We start from the raw sequence: 14,690 nt of genomic DNA on the forward strand, positions 1-14,690 counted from the left end.
ACATTTCAGCACCAATATAGTATGCCCATGTTGTTCAACACAAAAACACAAGCAGCAGCAGCAACAACAGAACAAAACAAGCCCTTTCTCACAGACGCACACAGGCCGCCAACCCCAGCACAGGCTCCCTCCAGGTCTGCAGCCCTTGGCCCCGCACTCTCAAACTCACAGGTACTGAACCTCAAATCTCTCACCACGATTCACAGACATGACCTTTCGGTTTTCAAAGTGACCCCTGTTGAATTTTCAGCCATATTCAGTGAGCTGCAATCAGAGCGAGAGGTTGTTTGGTGATGCAGTGCGAGGTTTAAAAAGAATTCCAGTGCTTTCCTCTATCCCTTTTCAGAGGGCTGCAATTGGTGTGAGGTGTCTTTGAAATTCAAAAAGGATTGCCATCAGCACAGGGTCAATAAAAAGGTGTAAGCAGAGTGGTGACTGTCTGAGTGGACTGCCTTTGGCTCAACAGGCTGACAAGCACAACTGGAGGTTCCTAGTGAGTAAGTTCACAGCTAGTGCACTGAGAATGGGTTCAGAGGTAGTGGGATGTGGGACTTGTGTGGTATGGGAACTCCAGTCTTCCTGATAACTACACCTGCATTAAGTGTAACGAGCATCAGCTCCTGAGAGAACGTGTCAAGGATATAGAGCTGCAGCTGGATGACCTTCAACTCGTAAGGGAAAATGAGGTGATATATAGGAGGTGCAGGAATCTGGTACCTGGGAGACGGAACGGGAATGGGCAGCCAGTACAGAGTACCCCTCAGTAGTAAATATGCCACTTTAGATACGGTTGGTTGGGGGGCAGGCTAACAAGGAGAAGCCACAGTGAGCAGGTCTCTGGTAGAGAGTCTGGCTCTGGCTCAGAAGGGAAAGGGGGAGAAGAGGAGTGCAGTAGCAATATGGGATTCCATAGTTACACGAACAGGAAGAAGATTTTGTGGATGTGAAAGAGACACCCAGGTGGTATGTTGCATCCAAGTGGAAGGATCAGGGATGTCTGGGATTGGGTCCATGACATTCTGAAGTCATGGTACATATTGGCACCAATGATATAGGTAGGGAAAAGGTGGAGGTGCTGAAGAGAGAATGGAGCTGAAAAGCAGGACCTCCAGGCTAGTAATCTCTGGATTGCCGCCTGTGCCACGTGCCTGTGAGGGTAAGAATTGGATGATTTGGCTGAGGAATTGGGGTAGGGTTTTAGATTTCTGGGTCATTGGTATCTTCTGTGGAAGGTATGACCTGTGCAAAAGGGACAGGTTACATCTGAACTTGAAGGGGCTAATATCCTTGTGGGCAGGTTTGCTAGGGGAGACCCTGGACTGACACTGCGAAATTCTGCTTTTTTTGTGATGAATGGAGCAAAGGTGCTTGACTGAGTGGTCTCCAAATCTACATGGGGTCACGCTGATTTACTGGATGCGGTAGATGACCCCAACAGACTTGCAGGTGGTGTTGCCTCACCAGGAAGGTCTGTTTGGGGCCCTGAATGGTCAGGAGTGAGATCAGTGGGGAGAGATGGGTGGAATAGGGAGTGATCCCTGTGGGAAGTTGAAAATAGGGGGGAGGGAAAGATGTGTTTTGTGGTGGGATCTTGTTAGAGATGGTGGAAGTTGCGGAGAATTATGTGCTAGATGTGGAGGCTTGTAGGGTGGTAGGTGAGGACAAGAGGAACTCTATTCCTACTGCGGCAGCGGGAGAATGGGGTGAGTGCAGCTTTGATGGTGGAGGAGCAGTTTTGGGCCTCTTATCTAAGAGAATATGAGCTGGCATCATAAAAGGTCCTTGAAAGGTTCACAAGAGTTTATCTCAGGCATGAATGGATTAACATAAGGAGTGTTTGATGGCTCCGGGCCTATACTCACTGAAGTTTAGAAGAATGAGGGAGGAATCTCATTGAAACCTATCGAATATTGAAAAGCCTAGTTCTGGTTAGAGTGCATGTGGAGAGGATGCACTCCTTTAGTGGACGAGTCTAGGACCAGAGGACACAGCCTCAGAATTGAGGGATGTCTGTTAAGAATGGTTATTTAGCCAGAGTGTGGTGAATCTGTGTAATTCAGTGCCACAGACTGCTGTGGAGGCCAAGTCATTGGGTCTACTTAAGGAAGAGATTGATAGGTTCTTGATTAATCAGGGTGTCAAAGGTTATAGGGAGAAGGCTGGAGAATGGGGTTGAGAGGAATAATAGATCAGCCATGATGGAATGGTGGAGCAGTCTTGATGGGCTGAATGGCCTAATTCTGCTGTGTTGTATAGTCTTGTAATATCCTTTAGAAAGATATCAAGCAATTTCAGGTGGGTATATGGATTTCTCAAAGAATATCAACATGTTATCCATTGCAAGAGAGAAGAACAAGTTTGAAAGTTTAACTCTTTATTTCAATTGTTAGCTGAACCTATGCTATGGTGTTCCAGTGCATTTTTCGTGTCCATGTATTTGGTCTTCATCATGTGCAAAAAAAAATGGTGAAATGTTGTGAAGTGGTCTTCATGCAGAGTCTTATGAATTTGTTCCTTTGTTACTGATGTATGGAATGAAGAGGAAGATTGATAAAAGTATTCCTGCATTCGGTACTTATAACTGATGTAACTGCCCCATTGCTTGTAATGCTGCTGTATCAATGTTGACGTATTTCAACTCAGGCTTGTTCTAGTGCACATGTATGCACAAGTGGAATGAAAAACTTATTTGCAGTAGCATTAAGACATGGGAGCAGAATTAGGCCATGTGGCCCATCGTCCATCATGGCTGATTTATTATCCCTCTTAACTCCATTCTCCTGCCTTCTCCCCATAACTTTGATGCCTTTACTAATCAAGAATGTATCAACCTCCACTTCAGTTAAACCAAATGACTTTAGAACCACATTCAGAAAAAGAACTAAATTGTACAAGGAAGAACCAAAAAGAAATGACCAAAATCCACTGTAGTGTAAAGTGATACATTACTCCACTGAGGTAGTAATTGGGTTACTGCAAGAACGAAGTGTTTGAAGGGAAGTCACTGTTCTTGAGCCTGGTGGTGTGGCCCATCAAGACTTGTGTGCCTCGTGCTCAACAGATGTGAGAAGATGGCACAGGCCAGATAGTGGGGATTTTCACTTGATGCCGCCTTCTTGAGGCAGTGCCCCCTGTAGATAGAGGGGAGAACTGTGCGGTACTATTTCCAGGATATTTTCTGTGAAGGGGACTTAAAGTTTATTTGCTTTCTCTTCCATTTCCTCATTTCACAGTACATAGCATATTAACTTTTGTTAGGTTTCCTTTTTGTGTTAATAGAAACTTAGAGTCCTTTTTTATCCCCGCTGTTGCTGGCTAGATGACAATCCTACTCTATCATCCCTTTCAATATCAATGCAATGGTCCTCCATTTGGGGGAAAAAAATTATAAAATCTCTTAAAAGACCCTATCGTATCCACCTAAACCACCGTCGCAAGCAGCCCATTCCACGCACTCATCACTCTCTGTGTTTAAAAGAATTTTTTTTTTAAAAACACAACTTGCCCTGACAGCTCCTCTGTACCTACTTCCAAGCACCTTAAAACTGTGTCCTCTCGTGCTAGCTATTCCAACCCTGGGGAAAATCCTCTGACTATCCATATAATCAATGCCTCTTATCTTGTACATCTCTCTGGTCACCTCACTGTTGCTCCAAAGAAAAAAGGCTGAGTTCACTCAGCCTATTCTCATGAGGCATGCTCCCCAATTCAGGCAACATCCTTGCAACATCTCACAATTGATGAAGGCCAATGCCTTTGAGTGTCCTATGGACTCGGACGTCAAGATCCCTCTGATCCTCCACACTACCAAGAGTCCTGCCATTAATACTATATTCTGCCATCATATTTGACCTACCAAAATGAACCATTTCACACTTATGTGGGTTGAACTCCATCTGCCACTTCTCAGCCCAGTTTTGCATCCTATTGATGTCCTGTTGTAACCACTGACAGCCCTCCACACTATCCACAATACCCCCAACCTTTGTGTCATCAGCAAATTTCCATCTCTCCATTTCCTCATCTAGGTCATTTATAAAAATCACAAAGGGGTCCCAGAACAGATCCCTGAAGCACATCAGTGGTCACTGACTTCCATGTATAATATGACCTGTCTACAACCACTCTTTGCCCTGTGTGGGCAAGCCAATTCTGGATACACAAAGCAAGGTCCCTTTGGATCCCATGCCTCCTTACTTTCTCAATAAGCCTTGCATGGGGTACCTTATCAAATGCCTTGCTGAAATCCATATAGACTACATCTACTGCTCTACCTTCATCAACGTGTTTAGTCACATCCTCAGAAAATTCAATCAGGCTTGTGAGGCACAACCTGCCTTTGACAAAGCCATGCTGGCTATTCCTAATCATATTATGCCTCTCCAAATGTTCATAAATCCTGCCTCTCTGGATCTTCTCCATCAACTTACCAAACACTGAAGTAAGACTCATTGGTCTATTATTTCCTGAACTATCTCTACTCCCTTTCTTGGGAATACAGGAACAACATCTGCAACCCTCCAATCCTCTGGAACTTCTCCAATCCTCATTGAAGCAAAGATCATTGCCAGAGGCTCAGCAATCTCCTCCTACAGTAGCCTGGAGTATATCTAATCTGTTCCAAGAGATGTATTCAACTTGATGCTTTCCAAAAGCTCCAGCTCATCCTCTTTATATATGCTCAAGCTTTTCAATCTGCCGTGTCACCCCTACAATTTCCAAGATCCTTTCTTGTACTAAATACTGAAGAAAAGTATTCATTAAGTACCTCCGCTATCTCCTCCAGTCCCATACACTTTTCCACTGTCACACTTGATTAGTCCTATTTTCTCACATCTTATCCTCTTGCTCTTCACATACTTATAAAATGGTTTTCCTTAACCCTGTCTGCCAAGTCCTCATGGCCCCTTATGGCTCTCCTAATTTCATTTTTAAGAACCTTTCTGCTAGCGTTATAATTTTATAGATCTCATTTTTTTTAAACTTTCATAAACTTATTGACTAGATTTTCAACAGCCCTTGTACACCATGGTTCCTATACCCTACCATCCTTTCCCTGTCTCATTGGAACATACCTATGCAGAACGCCACGCAAATATCCACTGAACGTTTGCCGCATTTCTACCGTAAATTTCCCTGAGAACATCTATTCCCATTTTATGCTTCGAAGTTCCTGCCTGGTAGCTTCATATTCCCCATTACTCTAAATAAACGCTTTCCTAACGTGTCTGTTCCTATCCCTCTCCAATGCTATGGTAAAGGAGATGGAATTGTGATCACTATCTCCAAAATCCTCTCCCACTGAGAGATCTGACACCTGACCAGGTTCATTTCCCAATACCAGATCAAGTACAGCCTCTCCTCTTGCAGACTTATCTACATATTGTGTCAGAAAACCTTCCTGAATACACCTAACAAACTCTACCCTATCTAAACCCTTTGCTCAAGGGAGATGTCAATCAATACTGGGGAAATTAACATCTTCAATAATGACAACCCTGTTATTATTGCACTGTTCCAGAATCTGTCTCCCTATCTGCTCCTCGATGACCCTGCTACTATTGGGTGGTCTATTTTTAAAAAAAGCACCCAGTAGTTATTGCCCCCTTCCTGAGACTCAGTAGATAATCTCTCCATGACTTCCTCCTTCACTGCAGCCGTGACACTATCTCCGATCAGCAGTGCCTCCCTCTTTGTCCTTTCTGAAACATCTAAAGCCTGGCACTTGAAGTAACCATTTTTGCCCCTGAGCCATCCATGTCTCTGTAATGACCACAACAACAGCTCCAAGTACTCTTTGCATTAAAATAGACACACCTCAAACCATCGGTCTGAGCACATCCCTTCTCTATCACCTGCCTATCCTTCCCCCTCTCACTGCCTACGCACTTTCTCTATTTGTGAGCCTTCCTCCGTCTCTTCAAATCGGTTCCCACCCCCCAGCAATTCTAGTTTAAATTCTCCCCAATAGCCTTAGCAAACCTCCCTGCCAGGATATTGGACCCCCTTGGATTCAAGTGCAACCCGTCCTTTTTGTACGGGTCACACCTGCCCCAAAAGAGGTCCCGGTGATCCAGAAATCTGAATCCCTAATCCCTGCTCCCTGCTCCAATTCCTCAGCCACACAATGATCCTCCGCTATTCCTATACTCACTCTCACATGGCACAGGCAGTAATCCAGAGGTTACTACCCTTGTGGTCCTACTACTCAACTTCCTTCCTAACTCCCTGTAGTCTGTTTTCAGGACCTCCTCCCTTTTCCTACCTATATTGTTGGTACCAATATGTACCACGACCTCTGGCTGTTCACCTTCTCAGTTCAGGATATCGTGGACGAGATCAGAAACATCCTGGATCCTGGGACCTGGGAGGCAAACTACCATTGGTGTTCCTTTCCTGCATCCACAGTATCACCTGTCTGACCCCCTGACTATTGAGTCCCCTATTACAGATGCCATCCTCTTCCTTTCCTACCTTCTAAGCTGTAGGGCCAGACTCTGTGCCAGAGGTGTGGCCACTATTGCTTCCCCCACGTAGGGTCCACAGCACCCCCACCCCCAAACAACAGTACTCACTTTCCTGACCAGATGAGGTCATCCAGCTGCATGTCCAGTTCCCTAACCCAGTCCCCAAGGAGTTACAGCTCGACGCACCTGGCGCAGATGTGGCCATCCGGGAGACTGGGAGTCCCCCAGACATCCCACATCTGACACCCAGTACAGAACACCAGCCTCACAGAGATTCTTCCTATTCCTGTTCTTCACAAGTAACAACTTGCCTCAATGCGTTATCGCCAAAGCCCCGTTAAGCCAAAGCCCTCCGCTCTATAAAGCTGTCTTCCTGCCAGTCTAACTGGCTGATATTCACGTGCCTGCACAGTCGTGCCTCAATCAAATTGCTGAAGAGAAAATGATGATCTTTTAAATTCTTCCCGCCGGTCTAACTTGCTGATGTCCACACACCTCTGCTGTCATGCCTTAATCAAACAGCTGTTCGAATACTGTTTTTGAATTCCCTTGATACTCATGGCTGAACCGCTTTCTTCTGGGTTTTTGATCCTGAATGAGATTTGATATTAGCTAGGTATGAATTATTTAAATATTGCACATGGCTTGTTTATTCTCGTGCCATTCAATTCCATTTTCCGATCTACCACAGCCAATGTAGGCCTTGCACATTTGTAGTTCACACTTATATCAATATTTGCAATATCAACAGTATTTTTGTGTCTTAATATAAAGTTTATCAGCTTTTGAGCACTTCCTTGTAGGTTCCTTAACTATCAATTACAATTAGTCTATTGTCATTGTACAATATTAAATCTAAAGTTTCATCTAAGATAAAAGACATATAAAACCACAGAATTAGGAGAGCTTTAGAAATGCAAAGAAAGCAAAAATAAAATGAAGGGGAAAATAGAATACCTTGCCAGATATAATAAAAATTACTTGCAAGGCTTTCTGTGGGTATTTAAAATAGGAAACGTAAGTCTTTCATGATGAAGGCAGGAAAGATTGTAATGACACATTAAGGAAGTGCAAGAAATCTTTACCAAATATTTGCATACATCTTCATAAAAAGCAAATGAGAATAGGAATAGGGGAAGTGAGCGTTTTCAAGTGAGCAACTAAATGCAAAGCTACCAGGAAAATAAAGTACAAATGTGGAGCAGATGACTAGCCCCTTTGTTCTGAGAAGGAACCCATGGTGGTGATTGGATCAGGACTTTGTAACGCCCCTATTCAAACAAGGAGGGATAAGTGAGAATCCAGAAATCACATTCCCGATAACCTGGTCTTGGTCCTTACATGTATTCTAGAATCCATTGTGAGGGTTTGACAAATTAGCATTTTATATCATCAAATTTATTATCTGAATCTTAACACAAGAATTTCTGCGGATGTTAGAAATCCAGAGTAGCATCTATAAAATGCCGGAAGATTTCAGCAGGTTAGGCAGCGTTTATGAAGAGGAATAAAGTGTCAAGGTTAATATCTATAACATCGACTCTTTATTCCTCTCTATAGACCTATTGACCTATTGCGTTCCCCCAGCATTTTGTGTGTAATTATCTGTGAGTCAGTCATTGGTTTTATGAAGGGAACACTGCATTTGACACTTGTTTTTCCTTTGAAGATGTAGCAAGCAGTGCTGTTGAGAGAGAGAAATCGGTGGATGCTGAACCTGAATTGTCAGCATCTGGATAAGGTATCATACTAAATGAAGATGCACTTAGTTTGGGCAGACACCAGCTAAAAAACAAAAAAAGACTGAATAAATTGATTACTTTCAGGTGGTTACCAGTAGCTTCACAAGGGTCAATGATGAGCCTCAACTATTTCAACATTCAAGATGGTCTATTGTCATTCTTAACTACATGAGAATGAAATGATTGTTACTCCAGATCCAATGCAGCAAAAAAAACCCACAATAAGCACAAAAAAATACAATATCTATAAAAGCGATCCTGTAAAACACAATGTACAAATAACAGATCTATGTATGCTGTGGTCTAATTGTATGTACATATGAGGGAACCATGTGCAATGTATGCACAATTTCTCATCGGCTAATCTTCAGCTAAATATCTATAATCCAAAAATATCTGAAATCAAAGTAATATGGATGTCATAGGATTAGTAACTTTTGTAAGCTTGTTTTAAGTAAAATAAAAAGTAAAAATTGTGTCACTGATCTATGAACTAACTATCTGTACTCTGAATACAGTTGGGTTCTCAGGAATACCCACTTCTGTATTCCAAAGCCAGGTGAGACGGGATGTTGTGATGAAGTTACCAAGAATCTAGAAAGGGATATATTTCAGCGGTTAAAGCAAAAGCATGTAAATTGAAATGGGGATGTTAGTCATTTTGGTATTAAGTACAGAAAACATTAACTTAAGTGCTTCTTTCTTATGGTATGGGCTGGGGTAGGTGGATGCAAATATGTCTGTTGGAAAATTGGGATTGGATCAATCTTCATCTGGCATCTCATCCACAGTCGTTCCAACATGGGTGGCCCTGAGTTGGCTTCGCCTGTTGGAGGCCTTGAAGCACACAGACCTCCACACGGCGTTGATGTGTTGACCCAGGTCGTGGAGAATTTATGTTCTGAGATAAATAACCAGACTGAGTTGGCTATTCTTTAAATGAGAACTAAATGCAGTAAGCAATCGGGAAGGGGAATAATTATTGTAGGAAGTGGAATGAGGTGAAGGAGTCGTTGAACATCTGTTCAGATCTTTTGAGACCACACTTAGTTCCCATAATCAGTCTGTTTGGTTGACTCAAGGGGGAAGGGGAGGAACAAATCATTAGACTGATGCCTGCAATAGCAGTTCAACTTACAAAATGGAGTAAGTAAAATGTGAGGTAACAGTGAGCAAACTCAACAGTGAAGATACGGTTTACCTTGGCAGGGAGTCGTAGGCCCGCGTTCAGAATGGGGTATCAGTATATACAGGAGGGTTTGTGAAGTATTATCATGAGAACCTTTGCAAGTAGAGCAATGTATTTGCCAACATAGAGCCCTGATATTGAGTATCTATTGACAGGGTGGAGCCGGTGGTCTAAGGGTCCAGGATTAGAGTGCACACACACATGGACACAACCTGCAATTATAGGGTGTGAGTATTGATGGATTTGTTCACTTGTGGTGGAGATGTGCTGTTTATTTATTTATGATCAGTGGTAGTATTTTTATTTGCACATTGGTTGTTTGTCAGTCTGTGTTTCATTGATTAAATTGTGTTTCTTTGTTCTACTGTGAATGCCTGCAAGAAAATGAATCTCGGTAGGATATGGTGACATCATGTGTATTTTGATGAGAAGTGTACTTTGAGCTGAAAAGGATGGTAAATCTCTGGAATTCTCCTCTAAAGCGAGAGGAATAGTCTGTTATTGAGCTGGACAATAAGGGATCTGAAGGATATTCTGAGTGAATGGGCAAAATGCTAACCTTGGTGTTTATAAAGGGTTGGTAAAGCTACCCATGATGGATTACTGGAATGACTTGGTTAGGAGTACAAGTGGCTCTGGAACAGCCAAACAGATACTGCAGGTCAGTCACTGACCCAACAAGTTTGAGCCCATCCAGACAGAGCAGCCTGTTTGTCAGGATGCAAGTGCTGTGTACACAGTAGTTACCCCGCCCCCTTAAAACTACCAACAAATAGATCGAGGACGATAGGTGCTTGGAACACCACCAGCAGAATCTTCTTGTCTCACTGCCACCATCAGGCAGGACTTACCTTAGCTCCCACACCACCAGGTTCAGGGACAGTTGTTGCCCTTCAACCATCCGGCTCCTGAAATGCCGTGATTAACTACACTCACCTCAATTCTGAACCGATTTAACAACCTTCCAAAGAACCAACATCTTGTGTTCTCAGTACTATCTATTTATTATTATTTAATATTTGCGTAGTTCATCTACTTTTGCACATCTGTTGATTGTCAGTCGTTGTTTCTGTGTGGTTTTTTCATTGATTAAATTGTATTTCTTTGCACCTACTGTGACTGCCTGCAGGAAACGGAACTTCAGGATAGCGTTTGGTGACATTTATTTATTTATTGGATACAGCACAGAATAGGCCCTTTGAGCCATGCTACCCAGCAATGCCTGATTTAACACTAGCCAATCATTGGGACAGTATACAATGAGCAATTAACCTACCAACAACTGTGGGAGGAAAACAGATCCCCCAGAGTCAGAGGGAGAATGTACAAACTCCTTACAGACAGCGGTGGGAATTGAACCTGGATCACTGCTTCTCTGAAGCGTTGTGCAACCACTAGGCTAATAAATTTACTTTGAACCTTTGAAACCTTTTACATCACACTCCCTCCTGATTTCAAAATATATTACTGGTGGCTGAGTCTGTGTCGTGGAATTCGCTATCGAAAAGCACTGTGGGAGCACATTAACCAGGAGAAGGCTGTGGTTGTCAAAGTAAGTTATTATCAATGTACAGTATGTCTGTGTCATCATTCATTATGCTGTGAATCAGTTTCGTGCAGACATTCACAGTTGAACAGAGAAATACAATAGAACCAATGATAAAGTACACATAGCGACTAACAAATAACATTATGTGCAAAAGATAAACTGCAAATAAATGAATACTGAGAACATGAGTTGTCAAGTTCTTGTAAATAAGTCTGAAGGTTATGGAATCAGTTCAAAGTTGAGGTGAATGAAGTTATCCATGCTGGTTCAGGAGCCTGATGGTTGAGGGTAGTAGATGTTCTGAACCTGGTGGTGTGGGATCGAAGGCTCCTGTACTTCCAGCCAGATGGTAGCAGTGGGAGAGAGTAACCCACATAGGGAGGGTCCTTGATGCAGCACTCCTTATAAATGTGCTCAGTGGTGGGGAGGGCTTTTCCTGACCACCTGATTGCTCGAGTGGGTCTATTGTCTCTGCTTGCTCCACTGAACTCGTGCCCTCATACCTTGACTCCATTCTGTCCCCCTCAGTTCAGTCCTTTCCCACATAAATCCACAACACTTCACATGCTCTTGAACTCCTCAACGTTCAATTCCCTGGCCCTGACAGTTTCATTTTTACCATGGATGTGCAGTCCCTAAAGACTTCTATCCCCCATCAAGAAAGCCTGAAGGTATCTGCTTCTTTCTCAACAAAAGAACCAACTAGTTTCCCTCCACACCACCCTCCTTTATCTGGCAGAACTTGTCCTCACTCTCAACAATTTCTCCTTTAGCTCCTCCTACTTTCTCCAGATTCAAGGGGTAGCCATGGGCACCACATGGGGCCCTACAATGCCTGCCTTTTCATTGGCTACGTAGAACAGTCCATGTTCCAAGCCTCCCCGACTCTTCCTCTGCTACATTAATGTCTGCATTGGTGCTGCTTAGTGCACACATACTGAGCTTGTCAATTCCATCAACTTTCTCTCCAACATCCACCCTGCCTGTAAATTCACTCGGTTCATTTCTGACACCTTTCTCCACCTCCGCAGATAAACTGCCTACCAACATCTTTTATAAGTCGACTGATCCCCGCGGCAATCTTGATGGTAGCTCTTCCCACCCCGTCTCCTGTAAAAATGTAATTCCCTTTTCTCATTCCTTCATCTCTGCCGCATCTGTTCCCTGTATGCAGCTTTCCATTTCAGAACATCACAGATGTTCTACAAAGATCGGGGTTTCCCTTCCTCCGCTGTTGATGCCACCTTCACCTGCATCTCCTCCATTTCTCACCATCTGCACTCACCCCCATCTTCCCTTAACAGAGAGAGTTCCTCTTGTACTAACCCACCACCCCATCAGCCTTTGCATCCAATAGGTCATTCTCCACAACTTCTGCCATCTCCAAAGGGATCCTCCTTGCCTCCAATCTATGCAGGGATCCCTCCCTCTGAGATTCCTTGGTACATTCATCCTTCCCCATTTGGCAAGTAGTCAAAGTGATACATCACGACGTACAAACAAGCTGGATGAACTCAGCAGGTCGGGCAGCTTCCGTTGAAATGAGCCGTCAATGTTTTGGGCCGAGATACTTCATCAGAACGTTGTCTGCTCATTTCAACGGATGCTGCCCGACCTGCTGAGTTCACTCAGCTTGTTTGTGCGTCTTGATTTGACCACAGCATCTGCAGTGTACTTTGTGTTGGCCAAAGTGATACACCTCCCCCCTCACCTTTATTCAGGGACCTAAACAGCCCTTCCAAGTGAGGCAACACTTCAGCTGCAAATCTGTTGTGGTTGTCTATTGTATCCAGTATTCCTGACTTTGGTGAGACCCATCGCATCTCTCTCATAGGTATTGTGACAAATTGGGCTGCCTGTCTTTGGCCTCGCTCGATGGAAGTAGTATTTTTGTTTGTGTATGTTAATTTCCAGATGTGCCCGAACAAGGGTGAGGTACAACTTCTCCTTGACAGAAGTTCAACAATGATGAATATTGCATCTCGGAAAACTTAGGACTCCTGTTGCATTCACTGTTGCATTCCAGTGCAGATCATTCTGGATTTTGATACCAAGATACTTGATCTGTTTGGTTTCTTCAAGGATTTTATATGATGTTTTACTTGGCTTTCTCTTACTGGTGACACACATGGTTTCACATTTGGAAGGATTGAACTGCATGCCCCATTGTTGTGACCACTCAACCATACTATCAAGATCTTTTTTGGAGAGCATCTTCAAGAAGTTGCTTTGGATTTCCAGCACCTACAGAATTTCTTGTGTTTAGGGCTTTTCTGTGATGGAACTGGGCTCTATCCACTACTTCTCTGTTGCTGGCCATTGGAATTTCCCTACCAGGCCGTGATGGTACTCTCCACAAGTTGCTCCCCCCACCTCCCCAAGGTAGGTGGTCTTGACAGGGACTCCCGAATCCTGAAATTAATATTAGGCCAAAAAAATAAAAACCGGGAACAAACTACAGCTGTTCCAGTGTTGCCTGGTTGTTCTATCCGGCTCTGAAGTGCGCCACCTCAACAGGCGGAGCAAGTCCTCTCCTCCCTCCTCGAGTCTCCGCCCCTCCGCCTTCCGCCAACCTTCGTCCCTCCCGGCCGGCGGGCGCGGCTGTGTGAACCGGGGCAGCGGCGATGGAGGAGCTGCTGCGGGCTCTCGAGGACTTGCTGCAGGGCGGCCGGAGGATCCTGGCGGCGGCGAGGGAGGAGAGCGCTGGAGGTGCGGTTCCCGGGGGATGGGGAAAGAGTTGCCGAAACCTGCGGCCGGCCCTGCATCAACACGTCGAAGGAGAGGGTCCCCCTCTTCTCCCCTTTCCCACCCCATCGCCCCTTCTCTCTATCCCCCTACTTTACCCCGCTCTTTCCTCATTCCCACCGACGACCTTCGCCTCCCTGTCTTTGTCTCCTTCCAGGTGAGGCAACAGTTCACCTGCAAATCTGCTGGGGTTTCAATTCCTAACCCCTTTCCCGTTCCAACGTGCCTCCTCTTGTGACGCAGTAAGGCCACTTTAAGGGTGAAGGAGCAGCACTTCACATTCCATCTGGGTCGCCTCCAATCTGATGGCAAGAACATCCATTTCATCTTCTGGTATTTTTTTACTTCCTCCTCCCTCCCTCCTCTTCCTCACTCCAATTTCTTCTCCTCATTTGCCTATCACTTCCCCTGCCTTTTCTCCCCTGGTCCACTCTCCTACCAGACTTCTCCTCCAGCCCTTTACCTTTCCCACCCACCTGGCTTCACCCATCACTTTCAGCTGGCCTTCCTTCCCCCCACTACCTTTCTATTCTGGTGTTTTCCCTCTTCCTTTCCAGTACTGAAGAAGGGTCTTGGCCCGAAAAGGTCGGTTGTTTACTCATGCTGCCTGAACGGCTGAGTTCTGCCTGCGCTGTGGGTGTTTAGCCTCGGGTTTCCAGCAGCTGCAGAATCTCTTGTGCTTGGTGATTGTTGTGGGGGCTGAAGAGCTGCAGAGCAGAGAGGGTACACCACCTAATGGAGATGCTGCCATAATTCCCCATTGAGGAATTAATGTCCCCAATTATAGAGTCACTACTGGAAGTTAATTCTTTGGTGTCCCTTGTTTACTTGCACACAGCAGATTTCCGTTGCAACGTGTCAACTTCAGGTGGCGGAACAAAGAAAAGTGACCCACTTGAGGTGTGGAGTAACAAATAACTATCAATATACAAACACGGGATTCTGCCAACGCTGGAGAAACTCGACAGGTTCAGCAGTATGAAGTAAATGGATGGCGT

General features: G+C 44.5%; 1 protein-coding gene across 1 annotated transcript in view; it reads left to right on the top strand.

Annotated features, from left to right (window-relative positions):
* The first annotated feature begins 13,487 nt into the window (after positions 1–13,487).
* selenol (selenoprotein L) overlaps positions 13,488–14,690 on the top strand; it is a 50,279-nt gene continuing 49,076 nt past the window's right edge. Inside the window, exon 1 of the mRNA XM_059982213.1 lies at positions 13,488–13,656. Coding sequence (XP_059838196.1) covers positions 13,572–13,656 — 85 coding nt within the window. The 5' untranslated portion in view covers positions 13,488–13,571. The remainder of the gene's footprint in view (positions 13,657–14,690) is intronic.

The sequence above is a fragment of the Hypanus sabinus genome, chromosome 10, assembly GCF_030144855.1.
Source record: "Hypanus sabinus isolate sHypSab1 chromosome 10, sHypSab1.hap1, whole genome shotgun sequence".
NCBI lineage: Eukaryota > Metazoa > Chordata > Chondrichthyes > Myliobatiformes > Dasyatidae > Hypanus > Hypanus sabinus.